The following is a 20,965-nucleotide window of genomic DNA, read 5'->3' on the forward strand; positions in this document are numbered from 1 at the left end:
GCTTAACTCGAAAGACAGGTATTAAAAGTAAGACCCGTGGAAAGCGAAGAACCCTCTCAAGGTATCGAGACCACCCCTAGAAAGGCCATGGGTGTGGAGTGCTTAGGGGAATATTTCAAGGAAAGTTCTTTGGTAAACTCGTTCCACGAGGGGCGCTCATTTCGGGAAGAAGCGGCAGCACCATGGACAGCAGCAAGCTCCGTGCGCGCGGGCCGGGGAGGGGACAGCCGGCAGCACCCGGGACAGCGCCAGCGCGGCGCGCTCAGGGCCGAGAGGCGGCCTCATCAGCTGATGCTTTACGTAGGCTGGCTCCCCAGTTTGATAAGGCGGGTCCGGGTGGGCGCGCCAGCACTGGCTCTGCGGGGCCGCGGCCCCACACGGGGCGGGAAGGGGCCAGGGCCGAGCAGAAGGCAGGTCCCTGCCGGGCTTCCCCCATCGCGGAGTTGCGGCTGCAGCACGCGGCTGCTGCGGAGAGAAAGGGGCGGGCGGGGAGGCCACGCGGCGAGAACTACTGCGCTGACGCACCAGCCCTCTCGGCGGCCACACGCCCCCGGGGCCGCGCAGCTTGTCCCCGACACTTGGGGGACGCTCGACTCTAGGCAAACAAACTGCTGCGTCTCCGCCGAGGCGAAGCGCCTTGGGCGTGCGACCCTTAGGCGGGCCCTGGCTAAGAGACGCAGCCCCCAGCCTCCGAGGACTTCAGATCTGCCGCCGGCTTGCAGCCCAGCGCCCGCCCCTCCGCCACACCGTCTCCCACGGATGCAGGAGATCGGCCCGTTTCATAGTCGCTCCCCAGAAACCCTGCCACTGGCCAGAGGGGACAAGCCTCGGGAGTGGCTTCCAGCACAGTGGCCACCGTGCGTTCTCCTGAGCGCCCCTTTCCTACACACCACGGAGCCGGCCTCCTGACCCAGAGATGGACCCGCCTGCGAACCTCAGCTACTTCACCCTCTCCACCCCCGCCCCTGGGGAGGCCAACCGCAGCAGCTTCGACGCAGCAGACCCGCGCCCCAGACTGCCCCTGCTCTCCGTCTTCGGGGTGCTTGTCCTGACCTTGCTGGGCTTCCTGGTGGCGGCCACATTCGCCTGGAACCTGCTGGTGCTGGCGACCATTCTCCGCGTGCGCACGTTCCACCGCGTTCCGCACAACCTGATGGCGTCCATGGCCATCTCGGACGTGCTGGTAGCCGCTCTGGTCATGCCGCTGAGCCTGGTGCACGAGCTGTCCGGGCGCCGCTGGCAGCTGGGCCGGCGGCTGTGCCAGCTGTGGATCGCGTGCGATGTGCTCTGCTGCACGGCCAGCATCTGGAACGTGACGGCCATCGCGCTGGACCGCTACTGGTCCATCACCCGTCACCTGGAATACACACTCCGCGCCCGCAGGCGCGTCTCCAACGTCATGATCGCGCTCACCTGGGCGCTCTCCGCCGTCATCTCCTTGGCCCCACTGCTCTTCGGCTGGGGGGAGACCTACTCAGAGGGCAGCGAGGAGTGCCAGGTGAGCCGCGAGCCCTCCTACACCGTGTTCTCCACCGTGGGCGCCTTCTACCTGCCGCTGGGCGTGGTGCTCTTTGTGTACTGGAAGATCTACAAGGCCGCCAAGCTCCGCGTGGGCCCCCGGAAGACCAACATCGTCTCACCCATATCCGAAACCGTGCAGGTGGGTGTTAAAGGGACCCTTAAAAAACACTTTGCTTGCATTTGCACAGGCCTCTTCTCCGGCACACCTTCCCCCACGTTTGTGGGAAGTGGAAAATTTTTAGTATTTTGGGGCAAGGGAGGGGAGGGAGGGAAGGGGGTCAAGTGGGAGAGAGAAAGCATCACCCACTCTGCTCTGACTTGCTCTGCTCACAGAGCAGGCCATCGCTCATGCATTATTAATTTCCTCATATGTATGAGGGTCTGAACTATAGAATTCTACAGGGTTCCACTAGGCTTGAAAATTCTGTGGATCTGTAACCGCCTTTAGAATGTCTGAAGAAGCTGGTGTCCAGGGCTGCACCAGATAAATGAGAAACGTGCAGACTCCTGTGCTTAAGAGGGGGTGTTTAACGGGGTGGGAAGGGGGGCGGTGATCTGACTTGGCAGGAAGACTTGGCAGGAATATACCAGGCAAAGCACATTAGTGTTTCAACCCCATCTAATTTTTTCTTTGCAAATTATAGCAATTAATTTTGCAAAAGTGTGGTATCTCATGGATTACCATCATTCTCAGCATCCTCCTCTCCTGATGCAAGATCAGAGATGTTGCTCACATGCCTGTCTCAGAGCCTGCATCTGTGATCTGCTCCCATGGGCCATGGTGCTACTTTCTGGGGCTACCCCTCAGAGCCTCAGCCCCACCCCCAGTCAGACCACACATGCTGGGGACCACTGGCTTGCCTCCTGGCACAGGAGGAAAGCTGAGGGAGGAAATTAAAACCTAAGGCAGACAATTCCCCAGCTCCGTGCAAGGAGCATTTAAGGCCCAGCAACTGCTCCAGCACCCGGGAGGGCTCAGTCCCCATCTTCTCTCCACCCGCACTTTCCTGCTTTTTGTTAACTCTTAGTAATCTGACCCTGTGATGCAAGATTCAGGAACCACCAGAGTTCAACCCCTCCCACTCATTGCCAAGGGTGACCCTTTGAACCTAATTCACATGTGTAAGTTAGACCAGAAATCCACGCAGCACCCATCTCTGTTACCGGCTCTGGGACAACAAAATCAATTCAATGAGCACACTGAGTGAGTACTACGGGCTGGCTGCTGGAGGTAAGAGGATGATAAAGACATCATCTTTGCCTAGGAAGAGTCTGACACAGGCAGAGAGGCATGTGTTGTGAGCACTGCGATATGATTGTGGTTTTCAAGAGTCAGCAGCTAATTCCAAGCATAACCAGTCAATCAAGCTTACAGGAGCCAGAGGTGAAGGCAGGGGAGAAGGGGAAGGGCATCATTCTAGAAGAAAGAAGGAAAAGGGGGTGAGAGGCCCTCTGTCCTTTTATGTACAACAACAGTCTCACCCAAATGACCCTCCCCTACCCTAGGAAACATTCAGAATGTCTGGTTATCTGATACTGTTTCTGATTATCCACACGTGGGACAGGGTGCTGCTGCACCTGGCATGCAGAGCCTGGGATGCCAAGCGCGGTGGGACACACAGCACAGCTGGAACAACAGACAATTCGTGACAAATTAATGTCAACAGGGACAGATCCGGGAAACCCTGGCCCATGAGACTTCTAAACTGGACAAGGAGTGCCGACAAGTAGGCGGGCCTCCAAACTAGCCGGAGTGTCCGTGTGTGTGCGCCCCCGCAGTTCCGGGTCAGGAACAGTTCCGGGTCAGGAACAAGGGGGCTGGCAGACGGCCCACCACAGCCCTCCTTACAGGGATCCTCTTCTGCCGGGATGCTCACCCAGGTAAACACAATTTGTGATCAACACCAAACGGCTTTAAAAGGGAACGGCAACTGTCCTTGTGTCCTGGAGGGTTTGGAGCAGAAGGAAAAGGGGCTATCACTACTCAGGTCTGGAGACAGCAGAAGCAAAGCACCGCTTCATGTTCTTTCTCTGCCAGGTAACTCAAAAATGGGTCTCATGGCTTTGCAAGGCCTCTAAGCCATCCAGGGCTCCACCTGAAATGTGGAGCTGGCCTTGTTCTCACGCTACCGTGGAGGGTGGATTAAAAGTCAGGCTTCCTGATTTCTTGGTGGTAGCAGGTGCCAAAGTTTCTAAATACAGTTCTACCGCCAACGAGCCCTGTTGCCTAGGGAAACACAACACTTCTTCCCTGCTTCTTTACCTTCTGAGTTTGCCTCAGATGCGCACTGAAAGCCTAACCGCTGTCAGGCACGGAGATGAAAGCTGGAAACATACGAGAGAGAGAGGCCTTGCCCTTGACAAAGTCTGATGAAACCGCGACTGAGGCTCTGACGTGAAGACACAGCTGGATTTCCCGCCTGTAAGGGCCTGGGGGGCTTTCTGGGTTCTCGGCGGGCTGACATCAGCTGTATGAGCAGCTCTGCTGGTCGGGCGTTGCTGGAGTGAATCCAGGCCTGGCTGCCTAACTTCCAAAAGTGAGGGGCTGACCCGGCAGGAGGGCTTGTAAAACCAAGCCCACCGAGACAAAATGTCCTTGACTGACAGTACATCGAAGGCTGGTGTTCCGGGCCGCAGAACACATGGACTCGCCCCAAGTTTGAGGAGCACGTGGTTCTCACCCTCCAGCTCTTGGTCCTCACTCTGGAGAGACCGTTTCTCAGCTTCTCAGCTCTGTTGCTGGTTCTCCTTGAAGTTTCATCCGTGGAGAGCTGATGTTCAGACTGCACCTCAATCAACGTGCTCAGTCACTTGTCAGCACAGCGCTGGGCAGCAGCAGTCAAAGCTCTGGATGACGGACACTAGACCAGGTTAACCAACCAGCAGAAAAATGCTGGGCGGTCTCAGTTAGCAATGGGGATTTACTGCGCGTGGTAACATAAGGTTTAAAGGTTTAATTAAAAAAAAGAAAACTTCTGAAGATGGGTTGACTAGTTTAATTGATGAGAGTAATGTCTCCAAGGCATGGAGGCAAAGCCTTGATCACTGAATCGAGGGGTGGGCTTCAACAGGCAATAGTTCTTGGACAGGTGTCATGTGGCTGGATTAGCCCACCTGGAGTGTGCCCCAGCACGTTCACGCCGGGACAGAGTGGCAAAATCATGACAAACCAGGGAGAGTCCATCTGAGCTCGCATGCTCAGTCCTGCTCTCATCAGTCTGTCTGTGGTGTCTCTTGTCCGCAAGAACTCTAGGACCACTGCTATTTCTCCAGTGATGTCCTGAATTACGCACAGTGCAGATACTCTCACAAACAGACCGGTTATAATCTGAGAATGTTGAAGGACAGCAGTATATTTTATCTGGAGGCACATTCTGCTTACTAAATGTGTAGTTGTGTTACCGAAATCAAAGGATTCTCATAAGGATCCTGAAATATCAGCTACAAGTTGGCACACAGGATTATTCAAGATTCTCACTGAATTCTTCCATTAACTTAGGTTTTTTCCCTCGAGCCTTTTCAGTAGCCACACCATAAACAAGAAAGCTGTACTGTTGTACATCCACAATTAAAGGCAATTCCCCCTAGAAGTTTGGAAGGACAGGAAGTTGTTGGTGATAATATCTCCCTTGGGATGACTTCACTGGGCAGATTTTAGACGGTTGTCGTTTTTTTAGCCAAAAGGGGATATTGCTGCTTTCAAGGTTACTTCTGCTGTTTACATTTACTGTGGGCCTTATCTAGGCACCCAGATCTTTTAAAACAGACGTGCTTCTTGATGTTTTATCTAGAGAGCCATATCTTGTATTGATTATCTGCTTTCTTTTTAAATTTATTTTTAGCTGAGGATAATTGTTTTACAACGTTGGGTTGGTTTCTACCATGCATCAACGTGAATCAGCCATAGGTTTACACACGTCCGCTCCCTCCTGAACCTCTCTCCTACCTCCCACTCCCTCCGACCCCTTATTACCTACGTTCTGGAAGTGTCTAGCCCCATACTGGGTATTTTCTAAATTGGCAATTTCACATTTAAATTTATTTTTTTCTTATTAAGTTCCCTAATTCAGGTTTGAGCCCATTTAGGACAAGACCATACGTCAGCTGTTGGGTTTATATCAGAATACTGCTTTCAAATTTTCTATATAGTTTACAATTTAGAATCCTCAATCTTCTCTAAAAAAATGGCTTCTGAAATTGTTTTAGTTTGCATTGTAAATTTGCATAGCCATGTTATATGGCTCTTCTCTCTTCTATCCTTCTAGTTATAAATATTTTTCCTCATCTAAGGGAAAGTTTAATTAATTTCACTAGGTGCTGCTGATCTGCAGTCTAGGACAGTAAGGATTTTGTTCAGTACTCTTTAAAAATTCTAAATTCTACAACAGTTTTTTGCCCTTCTCCCTAAAGTTTAGCAGCTTCCCTGGTGGCTCAGGTGGTAAAGAATCCACCAGCAATGTGCGAGACCTGGGTTCGATCCCTGGGTTGGCAAGATCCCTTGGAAAAGAGAATGGCTACCCACTCCAGTATTCTTGCTTGGAAAATCCCCATGGACAGAGGGGCCTTGCGGGCTACAGTCCATGGGATTACAAAGAGTCGGACATGATTGAGTGGCTTTCACTTTAGAAAAATTCTTCCTTATAGCCTGTATCTCAGCTCTCAATCAAGGTTTTAACTGACATTCTGTGTTTGACTTCTTGCCTGGCAATTTTACAATGTGATTTTGTTTTACTGAGGAAACCCCTGTGGAAAAGATAGTTCATTTAGGAAGTTCAGAAAAGCTGAGTAGAAATATGGGGGGTGTGGATGTGTAAGGTGGGAGGTTTTCAGTCAGTTCAGTCGCTCAGTCTTGTCCAACTCTTTGTGACCCCATGGACTGCAGCACATCAGGCTTTTCATTCCATCAGCAACTCCCAGAGCTTGCTCAAACTCATGCCCATTGAGTCGGTGATACCATCCAACCATCTCATCCTCTGTCGTCCCCTTCTCCTCCTGCCTTCAATCTTTCCCAGCATCAGGGTCATTTCCAATGAGTCAGTTTTTAGCATCAGGTGGCCAAAGTATTGGAGTTTCAGCTTCAGCATCAGTCCTTCAATGGAAATTCAGGGTTGATTTCCTTTAGGATTGACTGGTTTGATCTCCTGGCAGTCCAAGGGACTCTCAAGAGTCTTCTCTAACACCACACTTCAAAAGCATCAATTCTTTGGTGCTCAGCTTTCTTTATGGTCCAACTCTCACATGTCTATACATGACTACTGGAAAAACCATAGCTTTGACTAGATGGACCTTTGTCAGCAAAGCAATGTCTGCTTTTTAATATGCTGTCTGGGTTGGTCATAGATTTTATTCCAAGGAGCAAGCATCTTTTAATTTCATGTCTGCAGTCACCATCTGCAGTGATTTTGAAACCCAAGAAAATAAAGTCTGGCACTGTTTCCATTGTTTCCTGATCTATTTGCCATGAAGTGATGGGACCAGATGCCATGGTCTTCGTGTTTTGAATGCTGAGTTTTAAGACAGCTTTTTCACTCTCCTCTTTCACCTTCATCAAGAGGCTCTTTAGTTCCTCTTCATTTTCTGCCATGAGGGTGGCATCATCTGAGGTTGTGATATTTCTCCTGGCAATCTTGATTCCAGCCTGTGCTTCATCCAGCCTGACATTTCACAGGATGTACTCTGCAGAGAAGTTAAATAAGCAGGGTGACAATATACAGCCTTGACATACTCCTTTCTCGATTTGGAACCAGTCCATTGTTCCATGTCTGGTTCTAACTGTTGCTTCTTGACCTTCATACAGATTTCTCAGGAGGTAGGTAAGGTGGTCTGGTATTCCCATTTCTTTAAGAATTTTCCACGGTTTATTTTAATGATGGACAGGGAGGCCTGGTGTGCTGCAGTCCATAGGGTTGCAAAAAGTTGGACATGACTAAGCAACTGAACTGAAGAGCTGGACACGACTAAGCAACTGAACTGAACTGAATTTTGATCCACACAGTCAAAGGCTTTGGTGTAGTCAATAAAGTAGAAGTAGATGTTTTCCTGGAATTCTCTTGCTTTTTCTATGATCCAGTGGATGTTGGCAATTTGATCTCTGGTTCCTCTGCCTTTTCTAAATCCAGTTTGAACATCTGGAAGTTCTCGGTTCACATACTGTTGAAGCCTCACTTGGAGAATTTTGAGCATTACCTTGCTAGTGTGTGAGATGAGTGCAATTGTTCAGTAATTTGAACATTCTTTGGCATTGTCTTTCTTTGGGATTGGAATGAAAACTGACCTTTTCCAGTCCTGTGGCCACTGCTGAGTTTTCCAAATTTGCTGGCATACTGAGTGTAGCACTTTCACAGCATCATCTTTTAGGACTTGAAATAGCTCAACTGGAATTCCACCACCTCCACTAGCTTTGTTCAGTGCTTCCTAAAGCCAACCTGACTTTGCACTCCAGGATGTCTGGCTCTAGGTGAGTGATCATACCATCGTGGTTATCTGGGTCATTAAGATCTCTTTTGTATAGTTCTTCTGTGTATTCTTGCCACCTCTTAATATCTTCTGCTTCTGTTAGGCCCATACCGTTTCTGACCTTTATTGTGCCCATCTTTGCATGAAATGTTCCCTTGGAATCTCTAATTTTCTTGAAGAGATGTCTAGTCTTTCCCATTCTACTGTTTTCTTCTATTTCTTTGCACTGATCACTGAGGAAGGCTTTCTTTTCTTTCCTTGCTTTTCTTTGGAACTCTGTATTCAGATGAGTATATCTTTCCTTTTCTCCTTTGCCTTTAGCTTCTCTTCTTTTATCAGCTATTTGTAAGGCCTCCTCAGACAACCATTTTGCCTTTTTGTATTTCTTCTACTTGGGGATGGTTTTGATCACCGCCCCCTGTACAAGGAGTCAGATATGACTGAGCGACTGGACTGACTGTTCATGGGGTTCTCAAGGCAAGAATACTGAAGTGGTTTGCTGTTCCCTTCTCCAGTGGGCCACATTTTGTCAGAACTCTCCACCATGACCCGTCTGTCTTGGGTGGCCCTACACAGCATGGCTCATAGTTGCACTGAGTTAGACAAGGCTGTGGTCCATGGGATCAGTTTTGTTAGTTCTCTGTGATTGTGGTTTTCAATCTGTCTGGCCTCTGCCTCCAGACAGAGTCCTGGTTCCTACTCAAAGAAATATGCATAACAATGTCTTTGAGCCCCCACCCAGGTGGAGGATGGTAACTTCAGACAGAACACAAGATTCCTGGAGCACAGCTCTGTTCCCTCAGCACCAACCAATCAAAAAGGGTCACAAACCCTGCAATCCTCACCCCAAATGTTGCCTTCTGTTTCCGGGGACCACAGATGACCATCCTGTTAGGTCTTCTGTTTGGCCCCTGTCTATTTCATCTCTGAGAGGGGCCAACAGTTTCAAAGTAAATTGCTGTTATTATAAGGGTGAATGCTGGTTTCAGGCAAAAAAAAAATACCTTGACTTAGATCTGGTAGAGAGAAACTTCTGTTCTGCTAGGCAGCAGGAAGAAGTTACAGAAGAAAGAGACCTCCGCCCCAATTCCCAAGAAGTATCTTGAGTATGAAGTCTCTCAGGGGAGTTGTTAGGGGAAGCACACTGATTGAAACCACCCACCCTGGCCAGGCACTATAGTAACCATTTGCATGAGTTGTTTTATGACAGGAGATCCTGATAAGGAATACGGAACTAATAAGCCACCACCAACCAGAAGAGTTCGGGAAAGGTCGAAAGGAGACACCGCGTGTCCGTCCATTTCCCAGAATCCCTCTTGCTAGCATCCATCTTGGCTGAGTGATGCGTGCACCACCAGGAAAGACTCTGAATTAGAATGATTGGCCAAAGACCACCCGGGAACTAATCCCATCACCATAAAACCCAAGACTGTGAGCCAGAGCAGTTCTCCTGGGTTCCCTTACCCTACTGCCTTCCACCCGGGTGCCCTTTCCCAATGGCACCCCACTCCAGTACTCTTGCCTGGAGAATCCCATGGACAGAGGAGCCTGGAAGGCTGCAGTCCATGGGGTCGCTGAGGGTCAGACACGACTGAGTGACTTCACTTTCACTTTTCACTTTCATGCATTGGAGAAGGAAATGGCAACCCACTCCAGTGTTCTTGCCTGGAGAATCCCAGGGACGGGGGAGCCTGGTGGGCTGCCATCTATGGGGTCACACAGAGTCGGACATGACTGAAGTGACTTAGCAGCAGCAGCAGCCCTCTGATGGAGGATAAGAGGCATGTGGAAGCTTCCTGATGGGAGGGACTGGCTGTGGGGGAATCTGGGTCTTGCTTTGATGGGTGGGGCCATGCTCAGCGAATCTTTAATCCAATTTTCTGGTTTTGGGTGGGGCTATGTTCCCTCCCCGTAGTTTGACCTGAGGCCAAAATGTGGTAGGGGCAATGGCATCTCCCTCAAAAGGACTTATGCCAGGACTGTTGTCTCCAGTGCCCCTGACCCTGCCGCAGGCCACTGTCGACCCACACCTCCACCAGACTCCCAAACACTCACTGGCAAGTCTGGCTCAGTGTCTCGGGTTCCTGCCCTTTCTCCTGGGTCCTGGTGTGCACAAGGTTTTCTTTGTGCCCTCCAAGTGCCCGTTTCCTGCGGAAGTTCTGTAGCAAATCCCACTGGAATTCAAAGTCAAATTCCCTGGGTTCTCAGTCCCTTTGCCGGATCTCCAGGTTGGGAATTCTGTTGTGGGTCCTAGAACTTTTGCAACAGTGCAAGAATGTCTTTGGTATAATTGTTCTCCAGTCTGTGGGTCATCCGCTCAGTGGCTCTATGGTGGGGCTAGTGGTGACCTCCTCCAGGAGGGCTTACGCCACACGCCACACCTCCCAGGCCTGCTGCAGCCAGAGTCCCTGTCGCCGCGCAGGTCACCGCTGACCCAGCCTCCGCAGGAGACACTCAGACACTCAAAGGCAGGTCTGGCTCAGTCTCTGTGGGGCCCCTGGGTCCTGGTGTGCACAAGGTTTTGTTTGAGCCCTCCAAGCATCTCAGATGGGTAGGGGTTTGATTCTAAACACAATTTTGCCCCTCCTACCTATCTTGTTGGGGCTTCTCCTTTGCCCTTGGATGTGGGGTATCTTTTTTTGGTGGATCCAACAGTCTCCTGTCGAGGGGAGGTTTTGGAAAGTTATAAAATCTTTAGGACCAACTCAGAGTTAGACTTTAAGGCTTTAGCAGAACAACTAAAAAAGCTGATTCTCAACTGTTTAGTGTTTGTCTTCTAACTTAAATATGTTAATTTATTGATTTTGACTTTCAGAGATTATTACGTGAAAAACTTTTTTTCACATTTATCAAGAAAAGAGTGAGAGTTAGGATTATAGCGCAGTTTAAAATAGAAGTTCACCAAGAAGAAGGCTGAGACTCTGACTAAAACAAAGCACGACAAATAAGAAAAAGGCCACCAGGGTTGGCCAACAGTCTGTGCTTGTGAATGGTTTCTCAGATCCTTGACCAGAGGCCAAGAAGGGGCCATATGATGACCAACCCAATCATCAATGAGCTGGAATGCCAACCACACCAGGTGATATTTATTCCGTAAACTGACAAGACAGGGAATGCCCCCACTTAAGTTTTGTGAAAAACTTGAAGCAAAGTCTGATCAACTGCTTTCTGACAAATTGGTTATTAAGTCTAATGGTCTGCAAATCATTAGTCCTCAGGTCTGGCTTGGAAAAGATTAGAAGCTTATAAAGCCAGCACCTTATAGAACAATCCTTTTTATATTCAACAGAAAAATAAAAGGTATTCCAGGACAAAAAATAAAGCAAAAAAATCTATGAAAATAAGAGTTTGCATATTTAGACAAACGACAGCCAAAACAAAGAAAACAGCAATATAATAAGTAGGTTATGGCATGACATTTTTGCTCAATGGTATACCTCCAGCAAGAGACCTAACAGCTTTATAAGATGTAAGTCGACTTCCAAACGGTGCACCTTTCTAACAAAGGTCCAGTTATTTGATACGAAGGCCTAAGCTGAATGAACTTATTCAAATACACATGTGTGCGTGCATGCTTTGTCACTTGGTCATGTCTGACTCTTTGTGACCCCATGGACTGCAGCCTGCCAGGTTCCTCTGCCCACGGGATTTTTAGAAAGAACACTAGAGTGGCTTGCCATTCCCCTCTCCAGGGAATCTTCCTGACCCAAGAGTTGAACCCGCATCACCTGTGTCTCCTGCATCGCAGGCAGATTCTTTACACTCTCAGCCATCGGGGAAGCCCATTCAAAGACACACTTGGTTGCAAAGCCTTGGATAACAAAACAGAGTGAGAAGAGCCCGGTGGAGCGGGCTGGCACTCAGCTCGTTGAGACTGGTGTGCATCTGCAGATCCAAAGGCGGCTGGGGTCCAGGGCTCTGTGGATGCACCTGTAGTCCAAGTATCCTGTCGAGGGTCCTCAAAATGATATCCATGGAACCTCTAGAACTGCCCGAAGATGATACAACCACCACATAGCACCTGAAATAAAAACACGGCTTGCTACAGATTGAGAAAAGCTACGCTTGTCTGGCACCATCTCCCGGAGCAGAGCAGAACACCCATCATCGATGGAGACAGTGTTGAGCTCGGGGGTGGGAGGGCGTTGAGAGGGACGCTGAGCAGACTTCCCCCACACAGGGGGTGACTCAGTGAGGCCACCGTTGGTTCACTGCTGCCCAGGGACGCACGCACCCAGCTGGCTGTCAGATGTGAGGGCCGACACTGAGCAGCTGGTCTGCCGATGCCTGTTCACAGAGCTGGACCGTCCTGGGTTCACTGGAGGGGTTTAAACAAGCAGCAAGGCTCTGTGTTACCACAACTACAGGACAGACGGTCTTTTCCTAAGCTTGTGGAAATGTTCTTATTCTGACCCTTGTAAAGCCCTCCCTAGGTGGGTAGGATCATTCCCAGATTAAACATCCCAACTCACTGGTACATCCTGCATGTGACAATGGTCTGGTCTTACCTGCAATCACCCGAAGCCACACTTACCAGGTGAGAGCCTTCATCCCTTAATCGCAATACCCACTATTGATGATAATCTATTGATTATCTGTGATAAGGGGAGGTGAAGCAGAATAGTTTGAGGAAATAAAAGGACATGCTAGATTTATGATTAACTAGTGAATTGTTATTTAACTAGGCTTCCCAGGTGGCGCAGTGGTAAAGAATCTGCCTGCAATGCAGGAGACAAGGGTTTGATCCCTGGGTCAGAAAGATCTCCTGGAGAAGGAAAGGACAACCTACTTTATTATTTGAGCCTGGGAAACCCCATGGACAGAGGAGCCTGGTGGGCTACAGTCCATGGGGTTGCAATAGAGTTGGACACAACTTAGTGACTAAACAACAACTTCAGTTCAGTCGCTCAGTCGTGTCCGACTCTTTGTGACCCCGTGGTCTGCAGCACGCCAGGCCTCCCTGTCCATCACCAACTCCCAGAGCCTGCTCAAACTCATGTCCATCGAGTCGGTGATGCCATCCAACCATCTCATCCTCTGTTGTCCCCTTCTCCTCCTGTATTCAATCTTTCCCAGCATCAGCATCTTTTCCAATGAGTTGGTTGGAGTTTCAGTTTCAGCATCAATCCCTCCATTGAATATTCAGAACTGATTTCCTTTAGGATTGACTGGTTTAGATAACAACAAGTTATCTTAACATATAACCATCTTCATTTTTTTTAAGTTTCAGTTTTTAAAAAACTTTTAATTTTGTACTGGGGTGTAGTCAGTTAGCACTGTTGCGATAGTTCAGGTGAACAATAAGGGACTCAGTCATACACGTATACACGTATCCATTCTCCCCCAAAATCTCCCCCCCAACACACACATCCAGGCTGCCACGTAACGTTGAGCAGAGCTCCATGTGCTATATAGTAGGTCACTGTTGAACACATAACCGTTTTGGAAGAATATGCTAAGTCACTTCAGTCGTGTCCACTCTGTGCGACCCCATAGACGGCAGCCCAACAGGCTCCCCCGTCCCTGGGATTCTCCAGGCAAGAACACTGGAGAGGGTTGCCGTTTCCTTCTCCAATGCATGAAAGTGAAAAGTGAAAGTGAAGTCGTGTCCGACCCTCAGTGACCCCTTGAACTGCAGCCCTCCAGGCTCCTCCATCCATGGGATTTTCCAGGCAAGAGTGAGAAGTCTAAATCATAGGCACATGTCCCCCAAATAATTCATTTGTTTGGAGATACAAGGCCAACTGTTCACTTATAAAATTTTTTCCACGGGAGTCTTAACTTGTGAGGCTTGTGCTTTAGAAATGATACAACACTACAAAGATAAATGGGAAAAGTGAAGCTTGGCTCAAATGCATCCACTTATTTTTACCCCATTACCTCTCTTTCTGTGAATCTACTAACAACCATGCTGAGTAACTGACAGAGTAATCAATAGAGTCTATACACCAGACGTGATTAAGTACTTTATTGCGATCGTTGACAAGCAGAGCTAAGGAGTCCTTTAGTCAGAAAGCCACAGGGTAAGCAACCAAGTCAACCATCTGCTAACACCAGGAGCTGAAACTCCCCAACAGCAAAGCCCCTCCTCCAGCGGAGCCATTATAGACCAATGGCACGCTCACCAGGTGAGCTGGTGTTGAATGACTCCCAAAATGATCTACATCTCTCATCAAAGCTGTAGAGAGCGTGCTTTTCTGAGAAACAAGTTCTCTAACCTATAAAAATTCCCGACTCAAAACAAACCATAAAAACAATGTATTTAGGGGAAAAAGTTTAACTTGAATTCAAACTAGAATTCTAAGAAGTGGGAGAAGACTGCATGGAATAGGAAAAGAATTGTTAAAAATGAATTTAGGTTCTCTGCTGTAAAGGGGCCCCACGAATGTGCTCCCCACCTGCTGTGCTAAGAACTCAGAGAAAGTGATCATGGATCTGTGGGTCCCACTGACAAGAGAAACCCTCCTGAAGACAAGCTTAGGAATAAAAAACTGGGAAACCTTTAAGAGACACTTGCACATCAATTCTCAGTGGGGAATTCTCACAAATTCAGTGAACACATGCTGTGCATGGGAACAGTTCAAATTCAAAAGAACCTAGGTACAGTATGCTGGAAGAATCTAGGATTTTATAGTTGTTGTTCAGCTGCTCAGTAGTGTCTCTTTGCGACTGCATGGACTGCAGCACGCCAGGCTTCCCCATCCTTCACCATCTCCCAGAGCTTGCTCAACTCATGTCCATTGAGTTGATGATGCCATCCAACCATCTCATCCTCTGTTGCCCCCTTCTCCTCCTGCCCTCAATCTTTCCCAGCACCAGGATCTTTGCTAACGAGTTGGCTCTTTGCATCAGGTAGCCAAAACATTCAGGATTTCATAGTACAACTGCCACACACCTGCGCAAGCAGGCCTGTGTATGGCATTTAATGTTTCTCCACGGGGACGATGACCTGAAGGGATGGGCTGCCGTGAAACTGTCTTATGGCACTTGGGTCCCCTTCCCTGATGCTCGCCTTTATAGACATACCCACACCCTACACCTGATATATGGCACACACCTGGACAACACAGCCCTGTGATCCCTCGTCTCTCAGACGAACGAAGTACTGTGTTGTACGAACGAAGTACTGTGTTATACGAACAAAGTACTGTGTTGTATTCTGACGTGGATTCCCTTTGGATTCAGGTCAGGACTGGGTCTGAATGTCCCAGCAGCGTCTCAGTCAATAGGACAGAAGGTGGCCCCTCAGAATGGAAGCTGTGTAACTCTTCCCATTATGCAGTAGAAAACTCCCACAGATAAAAAGCAGAGCACTGGGAGTGTATCTCATCCTTCACCAAAGGCTGGCCTCACAGAGGCAGTCTCACTGTAGGGCTCACAGCGTCTCACAACTGGAATCTGAGTATCTGAAGGGCTAAGATGGTCTTCTGGAGTTGACCTGGAGCGGCAGTTACCACCAAGGGGGCAGGCAGGCAGTGAGTGGGGATGGGGTGGGGGTGGAGAGGTTCCGAGAGGGGGTCGTGGTTCAGAAGCTACCGTATCTAGCTATGTGTTGCTGTATCCATTTCTGCCGTTACCCCAGAGCTTGGAGTCTGGTTTACACGCTCCACCTTTACACCAAGTGTGCTACAGAGAGTTAAGGGTTGGTCACGATGGCCTCAAAACCCTGAGCGGCCAGCGTCGCCCATGAAGAAGTCTGAAAGGAAACAGAACTTCTCAAGGACTCAAGAGTCAGGACTGGAATTACTGTTTCATTGCCACCTTGGGGAAATGGGGGGAAATGCCTTCCTTGATGACATTCTGAGGTTGAGTTTTACTAAGGGAATTAGTGACTTTTCCTATTTTCTTTATGCTGAAAAATGAAACTGAATACTGTGCTTGCATTTCTATCAATTAGCTCCCTGAAATGCATTCCATGATAGACACTAATAAAAGAAGAAAGATAACTGTGGTTCCACCCAGAGGTGAGGCTCTGGAAAGACACAGGTGAAAGTATCAATGTCACTTATTTTATATATGCTTTTAAGAGCTGAAGAATAATGAACTACTTGTTTCCGTATTTATGAATCTTATGTTTAACTGTATAATGCTGGGGTTTCGCTGCCTTTCAAATAGATGACAGGAAGGTTATCATATAAATTTAGTAATTCACACATGAACTAACATTCCCTTAACTACAGTGTTCCTATTTTCAGCTCCATTATTCTATATGATAAGTTATAAATAGTTCCTCTTGACTACAATTTGTAGATGCAGCCATGAACTGGTTACGTGGGTTAGAGGGACAGACCCTGTGACCTAGCCCACTGCCTAGAAGGTTGTGCGCTCCTGGAGCGTGACTGGGTACCTCTCCAGGTCAAGTGTCCTGGGATCACAGAAGGCTGGAGTTGCAGAGGACAGAGTTTGATGTCAGGGTAGTCTCTCCACTAGTGAATGATGGATCGGCCCAGAAACTGCCCCACATTGTGACGGGGTCAACTAACTTGCTCATTTAGCACATCAGCCCATCGTCATTTCCTCCTGTTTCAGGGGCCTTGTCATCAGACACATCTTATTCCAGTTCTCCAAAGATCTGGAGAAAAAAAAAAATTAAAAAGCTGGAATGGAGGAAAGAGCCTCCTTTCCTAGGAATTCCGCTTCCTTAGAGAAGGGTCGTGAAGCTGGAGAAACTGCCTTCCAGGGGACTTGGGCAAGCCAAGGTGGAGGGAATCTGAGTTTAGCATCTCTTGTTTTCCATAAAAGTCGGGGCAGGGGACAAACCAGAAGGAGATCACAAAGAGGTAAGATGTCAAAATGTGAGCAAACACCCAGCTCTGTCGGCCCCGGGGTGGGGGGACCCTAGAGGGTCCCTGCGACGGACAAGTAAAAGCTTTCTCTTGAAGTGCAAGTGCGGGAAACGGCCAACCCGCGACTCGGGTCAGCCCGCCCGGGCGTGAGGAGGGGGCGGCTCCTCCTGACGCTTCTGTTTGCCTCCTCCAGGGGAAGGGCGCGGCTCAGCGGCCTGAGATGGTCCTCGCGGCGCGCCGCGCCAAGGTCACCTTCCAGGCCGACGGGGACGCGTGGCGCGAGCAGAAGGAGCAGCGCGCCGCCCTCATGGTGGGCATCCTCATCGGGGTGTTCGTGCTCTGCTGGATCCCGTTCTTCACCGCCGAGCTCCTCAGGCCCCTGTGCGCCTGCGACGTCCCCGCCACCTGGAAGAGCGTCTTCCTGTGGCTCGGCTACTCCAACTCCTTTTTCAACCCCCTCATCTACACGGCCTTCAACAAGAACTACAACAGCGCCTTCAAGAACTTCTTCTCTAGGCACCGCTGAGCGCGAGGCTGGCAAGGCAGGGGGTACTCGCCCATCTCCCCATCCCCACTGGGCAACCACCTGCCAGAGACAGGCCTTCGAGGTCCCCAGGGTGGGCCCCAGAGCCAACTGGCTCACTGCCCCGCTCCCGGCAGGAAGGCGAGTCTCCACGGGCAGTTCCCGGAACCTCATTATATCCCATTTATCTGCTTGTCTTCACTCCGAACTGAACAGCCACGGACTTGGCCCACCAAGTGCCCTTTCCTCTCCAGAGTCCACCGCAGCATGGTTTAGCGTCATCCCAGAAAAGTCAAACCAGCCAGAGGGGAGGGAGGAAACAGATCAGTCCAGGCAGGATGAGGACAGGAAGTGATGAACAAGGAGTCACAACGGGGACATCTAGGGGGAAGGAAACCACAACTGCGAGTTTCCCGGAACAGTCCCCACTTCCAGGGCTCCATTCCGTGGTTCCAGAAAGTTCACCCTAGTACTTACCATGTCCCAATATTTGCCCACGAAACATTCTCTCTGAACATATCAAAGTACGCAGGCACATCTGCAAGACCAGTCAATACGGCCCCACACACATGCACACCGAACCTATGGAAGAGGCAAGTGTTCCTACTGGCCACTTTATTCTAAAATGCAACCCAAGAGCTTGGAACTGGAACTGAAAGTCAAATCAAATACCACCTTCCGTTTTGAAGCAACTGTCCACAACACGGAGATATCTACTAGCTCTGTAGAATCTGTCAAATTTGCTTATTATTATGGGTTCCATTTTTATACAGTTTATTCAAATGTTGCCAAACAAAGATTTGTAGCCTCGGATCATGAGATTAGAATAACAAAACTGTCACAACGTTGTTGACTTCTTAAACATAGTTTCATCACTAAGGGCTATGAAGGCTTCTTCACCAAAAGGGGCACTTTAGGGTGATGGGTGATTGATCTGTTAGCTGCTGCTGCGCACTGGCATGTACATACCCACTGTGAGACCGGTACTGGCAACGATGAGAGCAGAAAAGTGGGAACACTTTAGTGGACACGTCAATGTAACTGGTGAGGCAAGACAATTAGGTGATGATGCAGTGTTTATGTGATCAGACAAAACTTTAAAAAGGTCTTGGACAATAAAACTGCCTGTGGTTTGCTGTGTCCTGATTCTCTGAATGCATGCGTTTAAAAATTACATGTCTGAATTATTACAATACAGATATATTGTTTTATGTATTATTTTGTACATACTAAATCATATTAATTAACATATTAAAAATAGGAAATCTATGTCCATTTGTTTTAACACTTGCTCCTTGGAAGGAAAGCTATGATCAAGCTAGGCAGCATGTTAAAAAGCAGACATTACTTTGCCAAGAAAGGTCCATCTAGTCAAGGCTATGGTTTTTCCAGTGGTCATGTATGGATGAGAGAGCTGGACTATAAAGAAAGCTGAGTGCTGAAGAATTGATGCTTTTGAACTGTGGTGTTGGAGAAGACTCTTGGGAGCCCCTTGGACTACAAGGAGATCCAACCAGTCAGTCCTAAAGAAATAAGTAATAAATATTCATTGGAAGGACTGATGTTGAAGCTGAAACTCCAATACTTTGGCCACCTGATGCAAAGAAGTGACTCACTAGAAAAAACACCGATGCTGGGAAAGATTGAAGGTGGGAAGAGAAGGGGACAACAGAGGATGAGATGGCTGGATGGCATCACCGACTCAATGGACATGAGTTTGAGTAAGCTCTGGGAGTTGGTGAAGGACAGGGAGGCCTGATGTGCTGCAGTCCATGGGGTCGCAAAGAGTCAGACACAACTGAGCGACTGAACTGATGTGCACTTGTGGTCTTGGTTTGAAGTTTGGTTTTGCGTTTACTGCAAGGATGGCTCTGACGCCTCAGTCAGCACCAAGTTCCACGGCAGCAGTAGATAGTAGGACTTGACACATGGACCAGACTGAATTTATTTAGAAATCAGGAGGGCAATTCCTGTAGGGGAGGCCTGGGAGTCACATCTCCCACCACATGGGTAACAATATCCACATCACCACCCTATGCATGCCCCGCCCCCACCTATCAGGGCCACGCTGCAGGGACCCCACCTGGGACTGGGCCTGAAGTCCCTGGCAGGGGAAGAGAAGCAAGGGGTGTCAAGACTTCATTCTTGCGGGATCACTGGAGAACATCTGGAGCCCTGCCTCAGAAGATACATGAGCCTTGACGCTTAGGGAGGCTCAGGCTGGGAATGGGAGCAGAGCGGTGCCTGTTTACATACATGGAAAGGAAAGGCCATTTAAAAGAAGACCCTCTGCAGTTGTACCCTATGGTCAGAAAGGAGCAAGAAGTGATGATTATAATTAAGTTCTGTCTGACTACAGGGCTCCATCCCAGCTTTCCTTAAAACCAGGCTGGGTGAGACGTGGAGGGGAGGATTGGGGTGCAGGGGGCTCCCACCCCAGGGTAGGTGGCTTTTATTTCCCAGATGGCTCTGTGTGATGCTGCGGGGCAGAGATGCTCACGTGACCGGCTTTCAAGCTGATTTAGCAACAGGACCCTTTCATCAAGCGCATGCATTCTCTGGGAGACTCCTCACAGAAGAAACTGGATGCTGTGTGGTTCGGGCAGTTTCGTCCTTCTCCCTTCGCTGGATGACAAGGAGCTGCACAGCAGGCGGATTCAGTTACTGCCTCACTAACACTGCACTTGTTCCTTGGTCTGTGTGGCTAAAATCCCAATGGAGACCTCTCTGAGGTGATGGGGTTCTAAAAATCACACGTTTCCTCTCTCCAGATACACAATAAAGTAGGTTTCAGATATGAACATCTTGGGAAGAGAAGAACTAGCCTGAACTAGTATCTTCTCCCTGGTGAAAACCAATGACGTAAATAATACACATATTTCATTCACCACTTCCAAGCTATGCTTCTGTGCTCTAATTGAAGTGTTAAGTTAGCAAAAAAAAAAAAAGAAAAATCACTATCTCCCTCCTTGGTCCCTGGAACATTCTGAGGCAGCTTATAATAAAGCCAGACAATAAAATAATTGTTCTAATAAAACCTGTAAGCCCTTCAGAAGACTTAGCAGAATGCCAACAGGGAGAAATTGGTTTTCTGGAAGTATACAAAGTGTTCACCTTCAATTGCTTCTCTCCATAAATTCCAAGAAGCCTGATAACTCACCCCTAGCCCACCAAACACAAAGAGGATAAAGTTAGAGGCATAAAGCAAACCCTATACACAGCCCAAACCCCTCTGACCTTGTTATTTTGGGGGTGCTGCCCTTTACATTGTTAATAACATGGAGATGTTGGCACCCAGACTGAGCCCACACTGGTGTGAATGCCTCTGAGACATTCATTTTGGTCTTAATGAACTCTAATTCTATATTCCTTGTGACGACGGATGCCAGTCTCCAGCCCTGGTGTAGATAAACGAGCTAACCTCCTCCTCCTCGGGAGTCACCAGAGCCAGACTCTTCTGTGTTCTGAGGGTCCTCCTGCAGCTCCGTGGGCAACGATCAATAGACTTTAAGTCATGTTTACGCCCAAAGCACTGGACCTTAGATAACTGTCTCCAAAAATGGAAGGCGCCCTTGCTCGCTGAGGCCCTAATGACAGAATTCAGTTTACAGATCCTGTTTGAACACACCGCTTACCAGTGGCCCTATTCACAGAGCTTGCAGAAATAATGGGACTCAGC

General features: G+C 48.8%; 1 protein-coding gene across 1 annotated transcript; it reads left to right on the top strand.

Moving 5' to 3' along the window:
• Nucleotides 1-220: 220 nt before the first annotated feature.
• Nucleotides 221-18,433, top strand: HTR5A (5-hydroxytryptamine receptor 5A). Its single transcript, XM_019959615.2, has 2 exons — nucleotides 221-1,660; nucleotides 16,957-18,433. The coding sequence occupies exons 1-2, from the start codon at nucleotides 917-919 to the stop codon at nucleotides 17,287-17,289; spliced, it is 1,077 nt and encodes a 358-aa protein (XP_019815174.2). The 5' UTR covers nucleotides 221-916; the 3' UTR covers nucleotides 17,290-18,433.
• Nucleotides 18,434-20,965: the final 2,532 nt, after the last annotated feature.

The sequence above is a fragment of the Bos indicus genome, chromosome 4, assembly GCF_029378745.1.
Source record: "Bos indicus isolate NIAB-ARS_2022 breed Sahiwal x Tharparkar chromosome 4, NIAB-ARS_B.indTharparkar_mat_pri_1.0, whole genome shotgun sequence".
NCBI lineage: Eukaryota > Metazoa > Chordata > Mammalia > Artiodactyla > Bovidae > Bos > Bos indicus.